General features: G+C 49.1%; 1 protein-coding gene across 6 annotated transcripts; it reads right to left on the bottom strand.

Annotated features, from left to right (window-relative positions):
• Nucleotides 1-1346: 1346 nt before the first annotated feature.
• BRME1 (break repair meiotic recombinase recruitment factor 1) lies at nucleotides 1347-22153 on the bottom strand. Of its 6 annotated transcripts, none has more exons than XM_077859697.1 (11): nucleotides 22057-22153; nucleotides 21564-21769; nucleotides 21147-21198; nucleotides 17012-17186; nucleotides 13697-13778; nucleotides 13353-13463; nucleotides 8349-9653; nucleotides 5018-5128; nucleotides 4684-4772; nucleotides 2639-2731; nucleotides 1347-1540 (listed from the first exon to the last, which is right to left on the bottom strand). In XM_077859697.1, the coding sequence occupies exons 3-11, from the start codon at nucleotides 21175-21177 to the stop codon at nucleotides 1375-1377; spliced, it is 2163 nt and encodes a 720-aa protein (XP_077715823.1). In that variant the 5' UTR covers nucleotides 21178-21198; nucleotides 21564-21769; nucleotides 22057-22153; the 3' UTR covers nucleotides 1347-1374. The 6 variants fall into 6 exon arrangements, with proteins under 6 accessions (XP_077715823.1, XP_077715821.1, XP_077715822.1 ...); XM_077859695.1 differs by having other exon boundaries at nucleotides 21706-21769; XM_077859696.1 differs by lacking the exon at nucleotides 22057-22153 and adding an exon at nucleotides 22007-22048 and having other exon boundaries at nucleotides 21706-21769.
• Between the last annotated feature and the right edge of the window lie 12 nt (nucleotides 22154-22165).

The raw sequence follows: 22165 nt of genomic DNA, 5'->3' as shown, positions 1-22165 counted from the left end.
TAGCACCATGAAGCCATTTCTGTGATGTTGGTATTTTCAGACTCCCTTCCACCATCTCTCACACAGTATATACCAAATGGGTAGAAGCCTCCACACTGGAGGTGGGGGCCTGATGGGAGAGGGGAACTGAGAGACAATTAGACTAAGCCCTCCCTCCCCCTCCCTCAAATCATCCTGACCAAGCAGGCCCTCAGTGAATTAAAGTCCTCACAAATGCCCAAACAACCAGGGCCATGGAGTCACATGTCCAACCATTCAGAGCAAGGGAAGGCCTAGGGGGTTGGGCATAGGAGGGGAGCAGGGCTAGGCAAAGTGGGAATATGTCCTGGGGGGTTGGGCCAGCCAAGACCTTGGCTCTGCTTGGGCAGAAATGGGAGGGAGATGGAGCTCCATCACCACCCAGGTAGTGTGATCCAGTTCTCCTGGGCCAGGGCTGTGGTTGTGGGAATCCCTGTTCCCAGAGGGCAGCAGGTGGCAAGTGTCTGTCCAAATTCTCTCTGCCAAGCAAAGGTCTGGCCTGGGGACCCTGAGTTCCATCCCTAGTAGCCCACACTGTCTTCCAAAGTTGGGTGGAAGCAGGATTTGGACTTTGCAGGTCCCCTCTGCCCTTGGCGCTTCGGACTTGAACTGGGACCTGAGGCCACCCAAGGAGGTGGGCTGGGGTGAGCTGGAGATGGGAGATGACCCTTAAAGACAGCCTGCTATCCAGGCTTGGAGGGGGGAAGGGAGGAGTAGAAAGACAACATAGAGGAGGGCTCCTTAGCAGCCCCAAAGAGTCCCGGATGGAGTTAAGGGATACAATATCCAGCCATCCTCCAGCTGATTATATAGGCCAGAGCCACTGGGGCTTGAGATCCAGGGAACCAGGAGAATGGGCATGTCCTGGCAGGTTCAAGGAAGGAGCTACACATGCAGCCAGAAGTGGTGGGGAACCTTGATCCTGCCTTGCCCTCTCCAACATGGGATTTCCCGGGGTTTAAGAAGACAGTGGGAGGGGGCCTCTGACTTGATCCTAGGAATTGGGGTGTAGGAGTCATAGGCCAAAGGACCAAGAAAGTCTCAGGTCTGGCCAACCTTTTGGTGACCAATGTAATTGAAGTATGATGTTCTGTAAAATGGGTTTGACAGCAGCACCTGCTTATGACAACATCATCAGGGTTGTGTAAGCCTGGCCCTCAGCACCCTGCAGGCACAGCTGTTTATCAGTAACAATCCCCCCCCCCCCCCCCCCCCCCCCCCCCCCCCCCCGCACCACCAGTGCCTTTTTCCGGTCTAAGGCCTAGAAGCAGCTTGTGCCTTGGAGGATGGGTAAGGTCACCTGAGCCCATCTGAGCACTGAGCGCAAACCTGTCAACTCTCCAGCTGGGTGATTGGCTATGATGCCTCAGTGGGCTTGCTGCTCCACAGATACGGGGGTGTCTGTGCTTGGATGCGTACATGTGTGCACACACACAGCGACCCACTCCTGGAGACTGACACATTCAGTAACTTGTGGGGACCCCTTGATTCACAGGGCCCTGCGGTAGCCCAACCTGCTTTCCTGGGGAGGATGAGAAGTAAAAGGAGAAAGAAGTGGTTAGGGAGGTTTGTGGGTACAACATTAAGGAACTGAAAATACCTCAAACCCAAGTAGCAGGTCACAGATCCACACTAGGGAATCATTTATTAATGATCTAACCAAAAGAAATAAAATGGAAATCCGGAGAAAAACAAAGGTACCACCAACAAAGGGAGCCCTTCTCTCCTCCAGTAAAGAAACAAATTCTGAACCTCCTATAACCTGAGCTAAAGAATGAAATTTGCAAATCTAGATAAACATCTGGGTGGCTCTGGGCTCTGCTCAGAAGCAGCTGGCTTCCGGAGGGTGGGGGGCACAGCCGGCCTCCTGCTGCCTGCCTCCAGCCTTCTGCCTCTGACCTCTGCTGCAGCCGCAGGGAAGAGCAAGTTCCGTCCCTTACTGACTCTCAAGGGAGGCTGTAGATATGGGCCTGGCCTCTGATGTTTCCCATGGCAAGATGACTTCCGGGTCATCTGAGGGGAGGTTTCTGGGACCCACTAGGACCTGCTGGAGCATCTTATAGGGTAAACCAGGGGGCAGACAGGGCCCTGCAGGCTTTCCGGGGTCTGCCAAGGGATTGTTTCCAGCTGTTTAGCAGCAGAACTTCCGGGGGCCAGAGCAGAGGAAACACGCACAGGCGCTGCAAGCTTGTGCACATGTGCACACACAAGGCGCTCCTGAGGTGGTCTGGAAGTAATCTACAAATCCCTCCAGGATCGCTCCTCCGGAGGGAGATTCCCAGCTCCCTTTGATGTGTAGGGTGCTGGGCCTTTCCCTGCCAGCCTTGCCTTCCGGTAGCTGAGGCGCTTGAAGGCCTCCAGGTCCCGGTGGGCGCTCATGATCAGCCGGCTGTGTGGAAGTGTCAACATTTGCTGTGTGTGCTCCACCAGATGCCCAGAGTGGGGACCACACCTCACATTCAGGCATGAGTGCCTGCTCACGCTTTCACATAAGCTCCCACACATGCATACTCACAGGCTGTGGACACACAGAGGCAAATGCAGGCACTGGGCCCTCCCCACCATCCCCTCTGCCACGCCTCCCACCCCATCCATCTGTGGATCTCAGCCCAGTGCTTACTTCAGGTTGGAGAGCTCAACAATAAGACCTTGCACCGTGTCTGTTGCATCCTCCATCCTGGCGGCTTCACAGGCCTTGATCCCTACACAGGTCCTGGCAGGGAAAGAGGGAAGACAGGAGGTCTGACCTCACTGGACAGCTCTGCCAAACTCTTCTGGGGGCTTCTGCTGGGCCTGGAGCTGTCTTCTCCAAATATTAATACCTTTTCCAGCTATGAAGCCACCAGAGGCAGAGCCCTGATGGCCAACCCAGCTGGCTGTACCATCAAATGCACACCCAGAATTCAGCCTCTTCTCCCCACCACCTTGGTCCTCATCTGGACAGTTGCCACAGCCTTCTTGGCCGCCAGCGCCTGCCTCTACAGCCTGTCCACCATTCAGCACTGGGGTGGGGTCAGCTGTGAAAATAGAAACCCAGCCCAGCATCCCTCCTTAAAGCCCTGCACCATCTGCCAGCACCTCCAGACCCCCATCCCCTCCCTCTCACTCCCCTTCCCCCCCTGCTCCAGCCACACTGAATTCCTGTCTGTTCCCTGAGCACTTCTGAGGGCCCTGGAATGTTCTTTCCCAAAAGTCTCCTCCTGTTGGGGGAGGGGGGCCTCCCCTGATCACCACGTTAAAATTTTAACCCCTTCCTCACTGTCTTTTTCTTAACACTCCACCATCTGACTAATTTGCTTGTCTCTCACCCTCCCACCCCCACCAGATGGAAGCCCTGTGTTTTGTCCTACACTGTCTCCCCCATGCCCACAGCAGTTCCTGGAAGAGCTGGCACTGGATGGTATTAGTATCTATGGAAGAGGTAGATGCACCACATACCCACTGTATCTAATGCATGTGGCCTGCGGATGTGGGCAAAGGGCTGCCCTCCTGGACTCAGGGCAACAGCTGTTCCTAAATCTTCAGACACCCCAGCTTGTCAGTGTCTTCTGGGCTGTCACTACAGGAACTCCAGTTCTACTCCACCCACTTCAGTCACCCTGAGATGGCATTCCAGCCTGGCCTTAGCCTCTGCATGTCTCACTCAGCCACAGGCCACTGAACTGGATCCATAACCTGCCTAGAAGCTTCCAGACATTCATGTGGGTCACATTGGAGGCCACTGGAGATTCAGACATCAATCTCCCTTCTCTGCTCAAATAGTAGGGCCACTTTGACTAAACCGCTTCTGATCCCCATGCAGGGTACATGAGCATGTGTGGGGCAACAAGTGGTACAACAGGTATTACATACAAATGTATGCATGAACAGGAGGAGGAAACATGGCCACCCTCTACCCTGAGGAGGAGGAGGAGGAGAAAGAGAAAGGAGACTGCCAAGGGTTGTGTCCCTCACCCCTCCTCCACACTTGCCAGACAGAAACAGAAACTTGGCCATGAATAATCGATAAGCCGCAGCCTCTGCAGAGGGGCCAGTTCAAGTATAAGGTAAGAGGAGAGGATTGTGGCCCAGTGCTAATGGCTGGTAGGGCTGGGAGAAAGGACACAAAGGGAGGTAACAGACTGTGAGAGGCTCTGGGGTGGAGACAGAGAATCCCCCAACACTCTCTCTCTCTCCCCATGGCCTACAGGAAGGAGAGAAAGCAGCCTGCCCCAGGGCAGAGCCAAGTAAGGAACTCCAAAGGGCCCTCTGGATGCCAGAGTAGGGATAGGCCCCAAGGTCACGTGGGCCAGTGGTTTTTATCCCAGTCTGGGTCCCCTTCCCCTCCACAGATTTTTGGGGTAAGCTCTAGATCCTCTCTCCAGAAAAACACACATAGTACGTTAAAACAACCTATGGAACTGGGGGTACTACCCCAGAAGTCCTGGGGAGAGACTCGTTCAGCTATAGATTGAGGATCCTCAGTTATCCACTTGCAGGGAGCAGAGGCATGCACAGTGTGAAAGATGGGCTCAGCTCCCCTACTGAGGGAAAGGCAGAGCTGGTGTGAGGGGGAGTGTGGGGGCACCAGTGCCAGGAAAACAGCGACATTTTTCCCTCCCAGGTACTTAGGGCTGACTGCTGCTGGGGCAAGAGCCCTGGGTTAGCCTCCCAGCCCTTGCCTACCTCAGCTGGAACTCTGTGAGAAGGCCTCCATCAGCTTGTGGGCTTGTGCCAGGCCAGCAAGAGTCCAGCCTGCTCCCTGTAGGAAACAACTATAAAGAGAGAACACATGTGAATGGCCTAGCTGGCTGAGCCCTGCACGGGGTAGGAAGAGTCATGCAGAGAACCTTTTAATTCTCCTGGGCCATGCCAGGAACACAGAGGTAGACTCCTGCAGAAGAAAAGTGGGGCAGGGAAGGGATAGGATGCTGTGACAACTGAACCTGGGGGCCACTAGCCTGGGCTGCTCTCACCCTCCCCCTTCAGAAGGAACAGACAGGGCAATGTTAGGTCTGACCCTGGTGTCCCCTGCCGAGCTTGTTCTTTTTGAAGGGCTGATCTGTGCTGGCCGATGGCTCTGTTCCTGATGACGGAGGCGTGGCACTGTCTCCTGCTCATCTTGCAGTACCTAGAAAGGTACAGAGAAGACTCTCAGTGACCGTGACTGGGGTGAGGTGGGGCATCTGGTGTTGAGAAGAGGTCAGCCAGGTAAGCCACCTGTTTTGTGTCAGAGACAGATTTTACAAATAAATTGTAAGGGAAAATTTTATAATTAATAGAGGAGAGGGCCAGGTAACCCAGTTTCTAAATGGTAACAGCAGTTTAATTTTCATGGAAAATGTCAGGCTCAATCATGGAGGTGACATGTGTCACTCTGAAAAGAGACAAGCTGGGGTAGACTGGCCAGTCCAGGGCTTCTTCTGGGGAGACCAAAGTCCTAGAGGAAGAAGGGATCTGTTCCAAAGATGTCCTTTCAAAAGCGGGCCCCTCTTCCCTGTCAGGGGTCAGGAATGGGATAAAGGGCTTGAGCTACAGCTTCCAGCTGCAAATTGTCCCTGAATCCAAAGAACAGACATAAAGAACTGCCTGTAGCCCAAGGGTTCTCGCTGGGGGATGATCACCCCTAGGCACTTTACATTGGTCAGCACACTTTGGGTAGGCAGAGTGCTACTGGCATCCAGTGGGAAGAGGGCGAGCGTGCTGCTCATGCCCTAGAGCACAAGGACAGCCTCACCACAGAGAACTATCTGGCCCCAAATGCCAGCAGTGCTGAATCGGAAGACTCCTAGAGACAATACAGTATCTCCTAGGCATCTGGCCTACTGTTTCATAGAAGTGATTCTGTGGCTTAAAATATAACTCAGTATCACATAATCACCCTACTCACTGGGCCATTCTTGGCCCTGAGGCACATTCTCCCTCCCAATACTCCAACCACTGCTCCCACCAGCATTGTGTAATGTTTGTGTAAATGTTTGACACAAGGGCAGTCCTCGTACTGAATGTGCTGGAGGCCACTGCTGTAGGACCCAATTTTTTTTAAAGATTTTATTTATTTGAGAGGGAGTGAGTGCGTGAGAGAGCACAAGCATGGGGAGTGGCAGAGGGAAAGGGAGAAGTAGGCTCCCCACTGAGCAGGAGCCCAATGCAGGGCTCCATCCCAGGACCCTGAGATCATGACCTAAGCCAAAGACAGATGCTTAACCAACTGAGCCAGTCAGGTGCCCCTTTTAAATGACATTACTTAAGCGGTGTACAGAGGCTCCACCAGCCCTGTGGTGAGTGTCACATCCTAAGGGAGCTACTATAAGAAGAAAACACCGTACTTTCCTGTGAGGAGACCTGGGTTTGGAACTGGTCACTGCTGTATAACTTGTATTAGCCGCTGCTGCCACTGTCTCCATCCACCTGCACTCTGTAGCCTATTGGCCCTGTCCATTGGCCTTCCTGCTGGGCTCCAACTGGTACCTTTCTGTGGGAACCTGCTTGTGCTAAGGTTGCCCTGACTTGTTCGGGAACACCCAATATCAAAACAAAATGTGCCCAGACGTCAGCAACCTTGTCAGGACTGCACCTCCACCCCTGGAGAGCCTGTCAGGTCTGACCACCTCGGCTGTTTGCTGGTTCCCTGCACTGCAGATTCCTTAGTGTTTTCAAAGCCCAAAGTCACTGGCAGCCTATCAAGAGGGGCTTGTTCCTCTGCCTGCTGGATGCCACTAAATATCCCAACTGCTTCTCCTTTAGCCAATACCCAACAGCCAGAGGCTGGGGGTAACTCAGACTGCTCTTCTTTCCAAAGGAGGAGTTTATATTTTTCAAGGGATGAGGCTTCAGTTACAATATTTCAACTGTGTCAGTACCTGAATGCCTACCTATCCCAGTGACTGTGTTCAAACTCTAAGACTGGACTGCACTGTGACTTGCTTTCCATGTTGCTCATCTGGTGATTGAGAAGGGGGGACACAGGAGCCGGGGGCCAACATGTGGCAGGGAGGGCTTGGTCTGAAGTCACCTTGCAGATAAACATTGTCAAGGGTAAAAAAATGGCCCTTCACCCTCCCTTGGGAAGGCGGTGCCTTGGAGATCCGTATTTGCCCAACCCAGCGGCATTCCCCTCTAAGGCTGGAACAGCTGGCTTTCTTCAGCTGGGGTACCAGATGAAACACTATGCTTGTGTTTCAAGGCCGTGTCCTATGAAAAGACTCTTTAAGTGCCAAAATGATAGGCTACAAAATGTTCACTCTGGAAGACAGGTGGGAATGGTACTACCACAAACCTCACGGGAATAGGAGTAGGGACCACGCCTAATCTGTTAACTCCTGGCAGAGCAGGCTCTTGATAAGCATGTAACTGAATTAATTTTTTAAACATCTCAACAGGACAGCCGAAGAAACAGAGGCCACTGTTTGTAAAGCAAGTCAGGCTCTGTGCTCCAAGACAGAACAACTGAGGCACAGCTGCAGAATCAGGCCAATGTGGGAGCAGACCCAGCCTGCTTCCCTCCCAGCTGCGTCACCTTGGGCAGGTGCTTGAACTCCTGGAGCTTCTTAACTACACCCAGTATGTGGAAAGAGAACCACCTACCTCCCAAGGTGTGACTGCAAAGCACTTAACCCAGACTCAGGTGTGCCAGTGGTCAGGGATGTGGTGCTCCCTTGGGGGTGGGGCCAAAGCAAAGCTGCCACCTTCCCAGACAGGTGAACACCAATGGCCTGCATAGGCTCAGTAGCTGGGGAACGTGATGTTGGGCAGGCAGATCCCTGAAGGAAGCAAAGTCCCTACAAATTCTAGCAGGAAAGCAAAATTCTGTGTATATGTTTGAAAAAAAAATCATATCAGAACCTTGAAATGACCCTCAAAATGGGCAAAACCTCTCTCCCAACTGGGGATTGAAGTCCTGGCCCCCAAGCCCAGTTCTGACATGGCTGGCTTTTTTCCAAGTTACCCCTCAAGGTCTCAGGCATCCTCTTTATATCTCTCAGAAACCTCCAGCCAGGGCCAGGCCCTGAAGTGTGGAGAGGGTGGGTAAACCTGAGGGCTCCGGTCAAGGAAAGGAGGACTTCCATCAACTCTGCCCAGGCTGACAGAATGCATGCGTTTCACTGCCTGGGGCTCTTTAGCTCCCATATAGACAGACCCCTTACAGAAAGGCAGATCTATTCTTTCTGGAAAACCACTGACTCCATACGCACCAAAGCTGCAACTCATTCCCCTAGACCTGAATGCCATATAGACAGATGGCCATGTACCCAAATCCCATACACACCCTAATGGGTAGTTTGGGATAGGTTTGTGGCCATGTGACACCTATCCTGGGATGGTCTGCTATAACATGGGGAAACTCTTACCTGCTCATGTGAGGTTTCAAAGTCAGGGGCTTCCAGGGCCTTCTGCATCTGGCTGTCTGGCACAAAGTCAGGTTCCAAAGCTAGGGACTCCCCCAAAACAGCCTGGTCTACAGAGCCAGGAGGGCATGCAGACCAGCCTGTGGGGGCCGCAGGGGCATCTATGCTGTCCTGGCAGGCTCTGGCCTCCTGGGAAAGGCCACCCACTGTTTCTCTGTTTGGCGGTGGAACAAAGGCTCCAAGAGACAGACTGAACCCCTCAAGGTCTTGTTCAGGGCTCTCGTGACTTAACTCAGCTGTTTTTTTACCTGCAGGCTGCAAGAGCAAAGGCAGCATACACACACTTCCCAGCCCATCTTGATCCAGGCCAGGCACCTTTGTCGGATCAACATCTGGACCCATTTCCGAGGCTAGAAGACTGGAATCTCTAGCACCTATTGTGGGCTCTCTTATGCTGTGATCCAGAGCCTGGGAGGCTGCAGGGCCCCCCAGGATGTTGCCAGGGGGCTTGCCTTCCCACCCTGCCTCCCCTCTACATCCTGTATCCCCAGTGAGAGATATGCAACTGAGCAGGGCCCCACTGCACCCTCCATCAGGGGCCTTCCCACTGGGACAGGTAGGTGCCTTGGTGTTGGCCTGTTCATCTGGCCTGGCCACCTCTGGAGCCCTCTGTTCTGGCTCAGTGGGGTCTGTGCTCACATCCGTGATGACAACAGTCCCAAGGGAGGAATATCTTGGACTGCTACAACTCTGTTCTGCTTCCCTGCCAGTCTTGCTGGGCATCTGTATGGGGTCAGAGAGGCCCTGGGCTGCAGATCTGGGCTCTGTGTCCTGAGTAATGGAACTTAGGACACTGTCTCCTTCTTCTTGACACCTCTCAGGCAGGTCAGCTTCTGCTCCCCCTTGGGCACTTGCTTCCTGAAGTGCTCCTTGGTCTGACTCTTTCTCTTCAGCATCTCCGCTCAGCAGGAGCCCTTTCTGGCCATGATAGCCTAGAACCCAACAACCTTCCCTGCTTTCACCATCTGGTGTGCTGGTTCCTTGCTCCAATAGGTGGTCCTGGGCCCTTACGGAGGCCAAGGGCACTGTGTCCCATTCTGGAGAGGCATCAGTGGAGGTTGAGGGCTGAGGATCCCCACTGCCAGGCACAGGTGTCATGGAGTTTTGGTCTCTGTGCTCAGGGTGGGTGCTGTCTACCTGAGTCTGGGCATCCAGCTCCCTGGCCTCCCAGGGAATAAGCCCTAGGGATTCCTCCCATAGGAAGGAATTCCTTCTGGCCTGCTGGGCACTCGGCTCTAGTGGTGTTTCCTGTGGAGAGAAAAAGACTCAGCTTTGAGTTTTCAATAAGGAATCATTCTAGAGATTTTTTTTTTTTTTTTTTAAAGTAAGCACCAGGGATCCCTGGGTGGCGCAGCGGTTTAGCGCCTGCCTTTGGCCCAGGGCACGATCCTGGAGACCCAGGATCGAATCCCACATTGGGCTCCTGGTGCATGGAGCCTGCTTCTCCCTCTGCCTATGTCTCTGCCTCTCTCTCTCTCTCTCTGTGACTATCATAAATAAAAAAAAAATAAAAAAAAATAAAGTAAGCACCATGCCCAGTGTGGAGCCCAATATGGGGCTAGAACTCACGACCCTGAGATCAAGACCTAAATTGAGATCAAGAATCGAACACCTAACCAACAGAGCCACTCAGGTGCCCCAAGATTTTTCTAGTTGTAATTGTCCCTGTACAAAATCTCAGATGCTGCACAGGATGTACCCAAGTAGGGTTCAGTACCAGTGCTGGGCATAGTCAGAGCCAGGGGCTGGAGGGGTAACCAGAAGCACAGGAATTTCTCCTTCCATCAGCTCCTTTCCACCACCAACAGGCACACAGGGACTCTTAGAACAAGGATACAAAAATCAAGGGGGCCTGTGGATTGTGCCCATGTCAGTTGCCTGGTGTTGGCAATCGATGCTAGTTTTAGAACACGTGACCACTGGTGGAAACTAGAGGAAAGCACACACGGACCTCTCTGTACTGTTTTGTTTTTAGTTGTGGTAAAATACACATTACGTAAAACTCAGCATCTTAACCATCTTGAAGTGTACAGTTCAGTGGTATAAAGTACATTTACACTGTTGTGCAAACATTGCCACCATCCATCTCCAGAACTCTTTTTACCTTCCCAAACTGAAATTCTGTCCCTGTTAAACAACTCCCTATCCCTCTCTCCCAGCCCCTGGCATCCACCAACTTTCTGCCTCTACAAAAAAATAAATAAATAAAATTTTTTTTTAGAGAGAGAGAGCGCACGAGAGAGCATATATTGAGGGTGGAGGTGGGGAGAGGCAGTTGAAATCTTTCTTTTTTAAGATTTTATTTATTTATTCATGATAGACACAGAGAGAGGTGCAGAGACATAGGTAGAAGGAGAAGCAGGCTTCTTGCAGGGAGCCTGATGTGGAACTCATCCTAGGACCCTGGGATCACTACCTGAGCCAAAGGCAGACAGATACTCAACCACTGAGTCACCCAGGTGTCCCAGAGGGAGAGAATCTTTTTTTTTTTTTTTTTTTTTTTTTGAGGGAGAGAATCTTAAGCAGGCTCCAGCATAGAACCCAACTCAGGGTTTGATATCACAGCCCTGAGATCATGACCAAAATAATTAAGAGTCAGATGCTTAACCAACTGAGACACCCAGGACCCCTTGCCTCTATGGATCTGACTCCTCTAGGGACCTCCTATAAGTGGAATCTTATAGCATCTACCCTTCTCCGGCTGACTAATTTCATTGAGCATAATATCCTCCAGGTTCATTTATATTGTAGCATGTGTCAGAATGTCTTTTTTTTTTAAGGTTTTATTTATTTATTTATTCATGAGAGACACACAGAGAGAGAAAGGCAGAGACACAGGTGGAGGGAGAAGCAGGCTCCATGTAGGGAGCCGGACGTGGGACTCAACCCCAGGTCTCCAAGATCGCACACTGGGCTGCAGGCGGTGCTAAACCGCCGCGCCACCAGGGCTGCCCAATGTCTTTGTTTTTTAAGACTGAAATAATAGTCCATCGTATGGATATGCCACATTGTTTATCTGTTCATCTATTGAAGGACACTTGGGTCCATGCCGTTTTTGCAAATTTCTATGAATCTATACTTATTTCAAGGTAAAAAGAAGAGCAAGAGGAAGAAGTGAAATGTCACTAACGGAGATAGAGATGACCATAATAGGGTGGGAAAGAGGAGGTTTCTGGCTGGGATTTATGTAGAATGATACTGTCCTTTAGGTAGATGGCAGTCCAATCCAGACCCTGAGGCCTAAACCTGCAGAACCACTGCACCCCCTGGATCTCCCCCAACTCACGATGCTAGTAGCTGACATTTCCACCTGGAAATCTCCTGGTCACCTCCAATGTTACACAACCAACACCAGCTCCTGAGTATGCCCTCAGAGGCTCCCTGTCTCAACTACAGCAACTCCATTCTTCAGGCTATTCAGGCCCCAAATCCTGGAGTCAACCCATCACCTCCCTTCACCTCACATCCATGCCATCAACTCTCCCTTCAAACTGGACTACAAATAATTACATTTGATAGGTAGGGACTGAGGTCTGTACCCAAGGGCACTCTAGAGACAGCAGCTGTCCCCTTTCCCATGCCTCTTTCATACAGGGATCACTGCTGAGGGACATACCTCTGCCAGTACCTCCCTATACCAAAGAGGCCCAACCATTCTAGGAGGGTCTGCCCTGCAAATATCAGATCACTGAAGGTCAGAGCCTGTCAATCTGGCTTCAGTGAAGCCACTGGCAACCACTCACTGAGTTACACATAGCATTTCCCGCACATTTTCCGTCAAAAGTGAAGCTACGACCCCTCTTATTAGTTAATTTTATTATAAGTAAGCTCTATGCCCAACATGGGGCTCGAACTCACAAACCTAAGATCAAGAGTCAGTTGCATGCTCCACCAACTGAGCTGGCCAGGTGTCCCGACTCCTTTTAGTGAGATCATCATAGATTTATATATAGATATGAGAAACGATGGGGAAGACTCCTCATGCCCTTTACTCAGTTTTCTCCATTGGTAACATCTTGCCTAACTCGAGTATAATATCACAATCCAGATATTGACACTGATAAAGTCCACTGAACTTATCTGGCTTTCTAGCTTGACTTATACCTGTTTACATGTGTGTATGATGTTCTATACAGTCCTCTTGCAGTAGACGTTGTGCATCCACCACACAGATAAGATATAGAAAATCTCCAACACAGGATCCCTTGTGCTGCCAAGTGTAGCCACACTTGCCTCCCTCCCACCCTACCCACCTGCTCCAACTCCCTGCAACCACTAACCTACCCACCATTTCTATAATTTTCTCATTTCAATAATGTTATGCAAATAGAGCCCTACAGCGTATAACATTCTGGGACTGGCTTTTTCCACTCCACATAATGCCCTGGAAATCCATCCAGATTGTTGCGTGTATCACTAGTTTGTATCCTCTTTTATTGCTAGGTTGTGTTCCATGGTGTGTCCAGCCAATCACCCATTGAAGGATATCTGGGTGTTCCCAATTTGGGATGATTATAAACATGGCTTCTGGGAATATCCACCACTCACTTTGGTAGGGGCTTCTGTTGCCAGAGATGTCATCACCCCCAGAGCTCAGAGTGGAAAGGATGAGAATATACATTGTAAGACCCACCCCTTGCCCCAAACCACACAAAAGCTTCCAAGAAGTAAAGAGGTTCAGGGATAGAATGTGGGCTGTTTTCTGTGTTTTTACTACTCTCACACAACCTGGGGAAGAAGGCCGCAGCCTTGATCATTTTGCTGCAAGCACAGCTATCCTGAACACCTCATACAGGCCTGTATGAGCATGAGCTCCACAGACATCTGTAGCATGGTGTACTGAAAAGGGGCATCTAGATGAGTGCAGGTCTAGCCAGTGCCAAAGAAAACCAAGGCTGAACTCAGCTGCCAAGGCTGGTCCAAGACGCTTGTGTCTACTGGGCTCACCTGGCTGATTTTAGGGGCTCCACTCCCAAGGTCCTCTTCCTTCAGCTCTGCTTGTCTTGTTGCTGTCTTCCTGAGTTTTGCAAACTGGGGGACATACCTCCTGGCTGAGTTCTGTGAACCAGATACAATAAGAACAAAACAACAATAAAGATAAGGGGAGGAATGAGGTTTCAGAAAGCAAATGCCAAACCAGTTCCTTTCTGGCAGCCTCAATGCAGCCCTTGCCCTCTGTCCCCAGCCCACAGTCCTACCAGTCTGTCAGCATGCTGGTGATAGAGACAAGAACTCCAGCTTAAGGGAGGCAGTGTCATTGGTTCATACATGAGGCCATAAAACAGGCTCACCTGAGAAAGAGCAAAGGGAACCGGCCCCTTTTCTGGTTGCCCAAAGAGCCTGGAGGGAGCTCCTGCTTCCTCATCATGGGAGCTGGGTGGAGAAAGACAAAACAGGAGGTTCTGAAGTCCTGGGAGGCTGTCAGTGCATGTGGTGAGACAAACAGGATGAATCCAAAGGCAAAGTAGTACTCAGTCTCCTGTAAGGGAGGCCCTGGAGCACCTGCTTAGAGAGGGTGGGATGGAGAAGGGGAACAGTGTGCCTAGGGTGACACTTGGCTGCCAAGAAGGGTGTGAAGACCCACACCTAAAATCCAAGCTGTCTGCTCTGGCAGCAGTTTACCCTTATAATCTCAGGAATTGGCTCCTGAGATAAGAATAGGAATTCTCATTTGCAATGACACTCTAACCCCCAACTCTGCAAATTCCAGAGAAAAGGAAGTTATAGACACAAAAAACACAGTATCTAAAAAAGCAAGTGTGTTCGTAATTGCCAAAATGCAGAAGCAATGGAGGCAGCCTTTAGTGGGTAAATTGATACGTAAACTGTGTGCACCCAGACAATGGAATATTATTCAGTACTAAAGAAATGAATTACCAAGCCATGAGAAGACCAAGAGGAAACTTAAATGCGTATTTCTAAGTGAAAGAAGCCAGTCTGAAAGCACTATATGATTACTACTCTGTAACATTCTGGAAAAGGCAAAACTATGAAGACAATAAAAAGATGGTGCCAGGGTGGGGAAGGGAGGGATGGACAGGATACAGGAACTTTAGGCAGCAAAAATACTCTGTATGAGATTATAATGGTGGATACGTGTCATTCTGCATTTGCCCAAGCCCGCAGAACATACAGCACAGGGATCCCTGGGTGGCTCAGCAGTTTAGCGCCTGCCTTTGGCCCAGGGCGTGATCCTGGAGTCCCGGGATCAAGTCCCACGTCCGGCTCCCAGTATGGAGCCTGCTTCTCCCTCTGCCTGTGTCTCTGCCTCTCTCTCTCTCTATGTCTATCATGAATAAATAAATAAGATCTCTTTAAAAAAAAAAGAGAGAACATATAGCACAGAATGAACTCTAAAGTGAACTGTGGATTTTGGGTGATTAGCATGTGTCACTGCAAGTTCATCCTTGGTAACAAATGTACTGCTCTGGTGGGATGGCAATAATGGGGAGTAGTGTATGAGAAATCTCCATACCTTCTCTCCAATATTACTGTAAACCAAAGTGTCTGGGATTGAGCCCTGTATCAGGCTCCCTGCCCAATGGGGAGATTGCTTCTCCTCCCTCTGCCCTTTCCCCTGCTCGTGCTTGCCTTCTCCGTCTCATGCTCTATATATGTGTCTCTTTCAAATAAATAAAATCTTTATTTTTTTTTCAAATAAATAAAATCTTTAAAAAAATTTATTGTAAACCTAAAACTACTCTAAAAAAATTAGGTCTTTTTATAAAGCATGTGAGACTTATGGTTATATCTAAATAAATGCAGATGTGTATGTTGCTAAAAAAAAAGATTAAAATCTGGAACTAAAACTTCAAGATTTCAACTTTGGAAGTGAAAGAGGAAAAAGCCTGAAGATACAGTAACAGGTTTAAGTTGTATTGGGGAGCTTATAGAGACAGAATACATCTAGATAGTGATAGCAAGAGTGTTTGAAAAATTTTATTTATTTTTATTTATTTATTTGTTTGTTTGAAAATTTTTAACTGGAATGGGTTGTTTGGGTGGCCTCTAAAGTATTGGCTAAGATTTCATTTCTTGTTTTATTTTTATTTATTTATTATAGTCACACAGAGAGAGAGAGAGAGAGAGAGGCAGAGACATAGGCAGAGGGAGAAGCAGGCTGCATGCACCGGGAGCCCGATGTGGGATTCAATCCCAGGTCTCCAGGATCGCACCCTGGGCCAAAGGCAGGCGCCAAACCGCTGCGCCACCCAGGGATCCCTAAGATTTCATTTCTTAACGTAGATGTGTTAAGTTTGCTTTATGTTGTTGTTTTTTTCTGTTATACTTCTATGAACATGGTATTTTTTTTATGAACATGGTATTTTAAAAAAAGATTTTATTTATTTATTTATGAGAGAGACAGAGAGAGGCGCAGAGGGAGAAGCAGACTCCTCACAGGGAGCCTGATGTGAGACTCTATCCCAGGACCCAGATCACGCCCTGAGCCGAAGGCAGACGCTCAACCGCTTAGCCACCCAGGAGTTCCTTAAAAAAAGATTTTAAAAACAAAAACAAAAAAGAGGGTGGGAACCCACTTATGTGGGTTCTGACTACTCTTATGGACTCAAACAGCAAAAGGGGAAGTTCCTGGGACCCCCTAAGCCCTGTTGGCCTCTCCAGGAGTGAGGAGCACAGTGATACTGTGCGCCCAGGAGAATGGTTTAAGTGTGATATGTGACCCCTCTTCCTATCACACATACAGCAGTGCTGCCTTTAGTTCTAAGACTAAAATAATCTGAGATCACATACCTTTCATCCCCCAAAAGTTCTTTTGGTCAGACCGTGTGCTCCAATTGTTTATTCAGAAAATTTGGCTGACCAATCCATGAGGCTTTCTCTGAAGACTCTAGTAGCAGGAGCCCTCCTTCTCCTAACTCCTGCTAACCCTTTCTACTTTGCTCTAGTTACATGTGGTTTAACCCCATGAACAAACTATTCTCCAGATCTTCCTTTTTAGCTCACTGTGCTTAATTACATATTTCTGAAAAAAAAAAAAAAATCGAAGACGGGAGCTAGGAAACCATGGTGGTTAGGAACACAGGAGCCAGACACAGCCAGATCCCCAGCCTGCCCTGTGCCAGCTCAATGGCCTTGGGCAAGTAAGTCATTTGATCTCTTGAAGTCTCAGAGTCCTCACCTGTGACATGGAGATAAAAATCTCACAGTGCCATGAGGGTTAAACGAACGGATAGGTGTAAAGTGTTTATTATTAGTACACTATCTGGCACATAATAATTGCTATCTCCCAATGGGTTATTATTTTGCAGACCCACAACTCCATCAATCTTTTCTTGGTTAAGAGGGAATACAGGATAAACATGGATTTGACCAGTAGACAGGACAAGATGCATTCTATTATTAAGTGACCTTGAAAAATCCAAGGTTTTCCTTGCTTATGGTTAAAATATAAACTTTTTCTTGCTAAAGAGGAGAGTCTGGGGAAGAAGACTTTGAGAAGCAATCTGAGGGCCCCTGAACCCCCAAAGGGGAGGTATGGAGTTAGATGGGTCATGTTGGCCACCACCCCTTATCCTGTTTACTGGGCTGCTGTGCTATGTCCACTGTTGGTGGGGAGGCTTGCTGGAATGTTCCAAGCCACCTACCTGGAGAGTACCTGTACTGGTTCCTCTGTTCTCTGCTCTGCAGAGGGAATGGGTCCTGATCTGCCTTCTGACTCTTCAGGGAGACACAAAGAGCTCTGCTCAGAACTCTGCGGGGGCCCGCCAGAGTCTCCTAGCCTTGGGTTCTTTGGGGCCTTTGGAGGACGGACTCCTCCTCCTGGTTTAGAGAGAAAGAAAAAGGGATGGGAAATACAGGGGGCACGCACTGCCATGGCTGACAACCAAACCTGACAGGGCCACTGCTTGAAATGAGCAAGCTTATTCCAAGGGTAGAAACCCCTGTTCTGACTCTAGCCTGGAGAGAGAGATGGGATGGCACCTTGTCCAAGATCTTAGGTGATCATGCCATTCAAAGGCTTTTTACCTGAGTTGGCCTAGCATCAAACTATACAAGACGACCTGGCTCAGCCAACTGTCTCCCTGGGAAGGTGGTGAGAGGTGTGTACTGGCTTCCTTGAGTCTCAGCTCAAATGTTACCTCAAATGGTCATCCCTGACTTCTTTATAGAGCACACCCTTTTAGATCCATGCTCTGTTTTATTCATTTCACAGCCTTTTTTTTTTTTTTAAGATGGAGAGTGAGAGAGGAGGGAAAGGAGAAAGAATCTTTTTTTGTTTTTTCTTTTTTAAAGATTTTATTTATTTATTCATGAGATACACAGAGAGAGAGAAGCAGAAACACAGGCAGAGGCAGAAGCAGGCTCCCTATGGGGAACCCAATGTGGGACTTGATCCCAGGACCCCGGGATCACAGCCTGAGTCAAAGACAGACACTCACCCACTAAACCACCCAGGTGCCCCAGGGAGAAAGAATCTTAAGCAGGCTCCACACCCAGCACAGAGCCCGACAAGGGGCTCAATCTCACAACATTGAGATCATGACCTGAGTGGAAATCAAGTTGGACGTTTAACCAACTGAACCACCCAGGCGCCCCCACTACACAGTTTTTTTTTGCCATTACCTGATGTATTGTTTTTTTTTCTATCTCCCTCAATACAACGAGGGGCCTGTATCACTGTCTGCTGAGTCTCAAGTGCCTAGAAGATCATCTAGTGCACTGCTGATGCTCAATAAATACTTGGTAAATGATTAAATAAACACAAGTATAAAACAGAGATCACCACCAGAAACACAGATAGTACTAAATTATGTGTCACTCTAGTTTTCTGTGATTCCTGCAGATTATCTGTTCTGGGAAAACTAGGCCCCAGAATTATAGAGTGCTAGGAAAGTGATGTCCCAGTTGTCCCTTGGTCCCTTGTATCTCTGCAATACCTTCCCTATCAGTGAAAAAAAAAAAAAATTAAGAGCCTAACACCTATTTGCAGAATGAAAGCAACCCCCTTACACAGAAACTGCCAATGGTGGCCAACTTGTAAGACCTCCTCAAACCTGGCCCCAACCTAATCATTCAAAAAACAAATGATAAGGGTTGAATCTAGTAAGTTCCATGACAGACGCTGTCTTGAGAAGTTGGGCATTTATGACAAAACTTCAAGGTAGGGTCCCACTGTTACACCCATCTTATAGATAAAAAAGCTGAGGCATATGGAAGCCAAGCAATCTGGCATGGGATCCAGTCAGTCCAACTCCAGAGTCTGCACACTTAAGTGTATCTGAGCATTTGTTGAGCACCTACTATGTACTGTGCCTCTGACCACACAGTGAGAACAAAAAGGCAAACAGACCCTGGCCTGATCTTTCTGAAGGTCAGTCAAGTACACACTTTCCAACTTCAGCTCCTTACACACCTTAAAGTAAACCCACCTAATGAGCTCTCTCTCCCCAACACTGATCACCAGGGTCCTCATTAGCATTCACTTGACTGTGCCCCAGTAGATCACCATGACTTTTTGACTTTCCTGTAATGTCTGGATTCTGTAAGTTACGGTGTGTTTGTTTAGAAGTTTACCCTACTGCTGCGAATTTGATCAGTGTTCTCAGTGAGAAGCATTTTTCTTTCTCCCCTGACTAGACCCTGAGGGTCTTGAGGGCAGGAACTGAATCTGTTGCACCCTTTGATCTCATCCTTGTCCTGTCACCCTACCTTGCTTAGGTGTCCACCTCAGTGCTGCACTCAGAGCAAGGCTCCAAGGAATGTTTCTTATACAAGCACATTCCCACCTTGTGGTCTGCCAAGAGGCAAAATCGAGCAGCTTTGTTTATTTGGTTTCTTAAGATGCCCAAACATTAGCTCACCCTGCTCACCCAACGGACATGTGCACCAAATAAAAAACAAAATATCAACAGAAGTGAAGAGCCTCTTATTTCCTTCCTGTGATCTGTCCCCACAGGACTAATTTAAGAAAAACTAAAGGCAGAACCTTATGTTCAACACCAAAGGCCAAAGATGTTGGGAAGGAAGGGCTTCTTTCACCACCTGCCAGAATCGTCTTTCTCTGTCCCCACCCCTTCCAGGACACCAGAAACAGCTGTCCTGGGCCAGCCTGCAGTCCACTGAGCTAGGGATCCCACTGCCAAGAGAAGCCCCAAATGACCTGACGTTGGGTGGGCTTGGCTGTCCCCAGCTTCCCCTTCCAAGGTCAGTGAAATTCCTGTTTCCGAGCAGTCTGTTGCTCATCTCTACACAAAACATTTTCAATCCATTGCTAATTTTTCTGTCCCACATTGTGGGAAAAAATGAGTGCTACTCTATAACCTCATTAACCAGTAAGTAGTCATTTCCGAACTTTGAAGAAGTTTAAATGATCTTCGACAATGAGAGGGATATAGAGCTATGCTATGTAATGCTGGGTATTTTACTTTGTCCCTGAGGAAATTGTACATGTATATTAATAAGTAAAGATGGTCACGATATTCCATAAAGTGAAAAATGGGGATTAAAGATTAGTGTGTGTGATGCTTCTATTTTCTAGTAAAAAACAAACAAGCAAAAAAAAAACCCAAAAACACAACACAACACTGTATTTGTGCATATACCAAAAGGGTTTGGAAAAAGTAGTGTACTGAGGTTCATTTCCTGGCTTTTTATGCTGTCCTGTGATTGATCATTGTCCCGTGGTTGTGCTGGATATTAACCTTAGGGGAAGCTGGAGGTAGGGTAGAAAAACTGAATTTGGGTGGCTCAGTGGTTGAACGTCTGTCTTCGGCTCAGGCTGTGAGCCTGGGGTCCTGAGACCAAGTCCCGCATCAGGCTCCCCATAGGGAGCCTGCTTCTCCTCCCTCTGCCTATGTCTTTGCCTCTCTCTGTGTCTCTCATGAATAAATAAATAAATAAATAAATAAAATCTTTAAACATACAAACAAACAAAAACTCTGAACTCTTTTTCCAAGTTTTCTTTAAGCCCCAAATTATTTCAGAATGAAAAATTTGCTTGCTTTTTTTAAAGCCTGGGAGGAGAATCATAACAGCAGCAGCCACTTGTGTACTACCAGTGGTCTATCCTCCATGCTTTACAAATACTAACCCACATTTGAGCTCTAGGGCAGAGTTCTCCACCTCAGTATTGTTGACATTTGGGGCCAGGTCATTCTGTATTGTGGGCGCTGTCCTGTGCATTATAAGAATTAGCACATCCTTGGCCTCAAGCCACTAAATGCCAATAGCTCCCCACCCCCATACATTATTTGTGGAAACGAAAACATCTCTAAACATTCCCAACTTCCTCTGAGGTGCAAAAAATCCTCCTCAAACCAGGTAGAGAATCATTATTTGAATGGAAAGGGTAGGTGGCTTTATTATCTTCTACTTACAGAAGGGGGAAACTGAGATACAGAGTCATCTGCCATCACGTGGCAAGCCAGAGAGCTGAGACGAAGCCAGGGTGTTGGTTCCAGAGGGAACACTTACCACACACCCTATGGCCTTGTAGCATGTCAAAGACCTTGTAGCTCTATCCAAAGGTCGTCTCCGAGAGTGCACCCCTGGCCTTAGGCTATGGGATCCCACTAGAGGCTGGAGGAAGCTCCAGAAAGCTTTCACTTCTTACTGTATGCACTTTGCACAATTTATAATTTTCCTACCAGCATGTATTAAATCACCCTTTTTCCCCCAAACAGCTTGATGTGGTCATGTCAGCATTTCTGCAACAAATAAGACTACATTCCTCCTATAACCAAATGCAGCAGTAAAACAGTGTCAACTTGCTCTAAATACCTGAAGTCCGAAGCTTTTTCCTCTTACTCATTTTATCTGTTTCTGGAAAAATCTGAAAACAATGAGCAAAATCATTACAAGTAGTTCCTGTCCCTGGGTACAGACCAGTGACCCTGGCTTAGGACAGAAGCCACCCTTACCCCACCTCTGCCCATCTGGCTGCCCACCCCCAGAGCGGGGGGCGGGGGGGGGCGGGGAGCACAAGCTGGACCCCGAGGAAACACATTTAGGGGAGTCCCAGCCACCTTGGGCCATGGCCGGGTAAGAATTCAAAGCTTCTCCACGCTGCTGAGAGCAGAAGGAACTGCCCATCTGCCCATCCAGGAAACCCTGGCCACCCCAGCTCCAGTCCCTAAATTGGGACAGGCTATGTGAAGCCCCCTCCCCAGCTGTGGTCTGAGACCTTTCCAGAGATACCTGAGGATTCTGGAAGGAACCACCTGTGGCCCTTCAAAGGCTCAGGGAACCCCGGGTGGGCGGGTTGCCTGGGGCCCTGGAAGCAGGATTCACCACAGACCGGCTCCTGGGGGCACTGGGGGCCAGACAAGCCCAAACCGACCTGGGCCACCGAAGTTGTCAAGGTCCCTCTGTCCTTATCAGGAACTGAGTAGGTGTGCCTGAATCTGTTGGGGAACAATTAGATTAAATTATTTGCGTTAGGATTTTTTGAGAAAATAAAAGGCAAAGTTGGCCCTCACGGAGCCCAGGTGGCCGGGGATCTGGAGCTGAAGGGCGGGAAGGCCCGAGGCCCGAGCTCTGTGGACCCGACCTCCGGTGTCCAGACCCACACTAACTCCACCTCGGCCACCTAAAAGTGTGGAATGTCCAGACTAGGGCCTCCAGGGGAAGCCAGAACCCACAGGTGGCCGCGGAACACCGTGAGCCCGGAGGCCGTCACCACCCCTCACACCTGAACGCGCGCTCCTCCTCTTTCCCGCGCAACCCGCGGCACCGCCGTGCGCATGCGTAATGTTAGCACCGCCCCTCACAGCCACGCACGCTCCGCCTCTTTCTCGCGG

Source organism: Canis aureus, chromosome 19 (genome assembly GCF_053574225.1).
Source record: "Canis aureus isolate CA01 chromosome 19, VMU_Caureus_v.1.0, whole genome shotgun sequence".
Lineage (NCBI taxonomy): Eukaryota > Metazoa > Chordata > Mammalia > Carnivora > Canidae > Canis > Canis aureus.
This window is presented reverse-complemented; position numbering and strand designations above follow the sequence as displayed.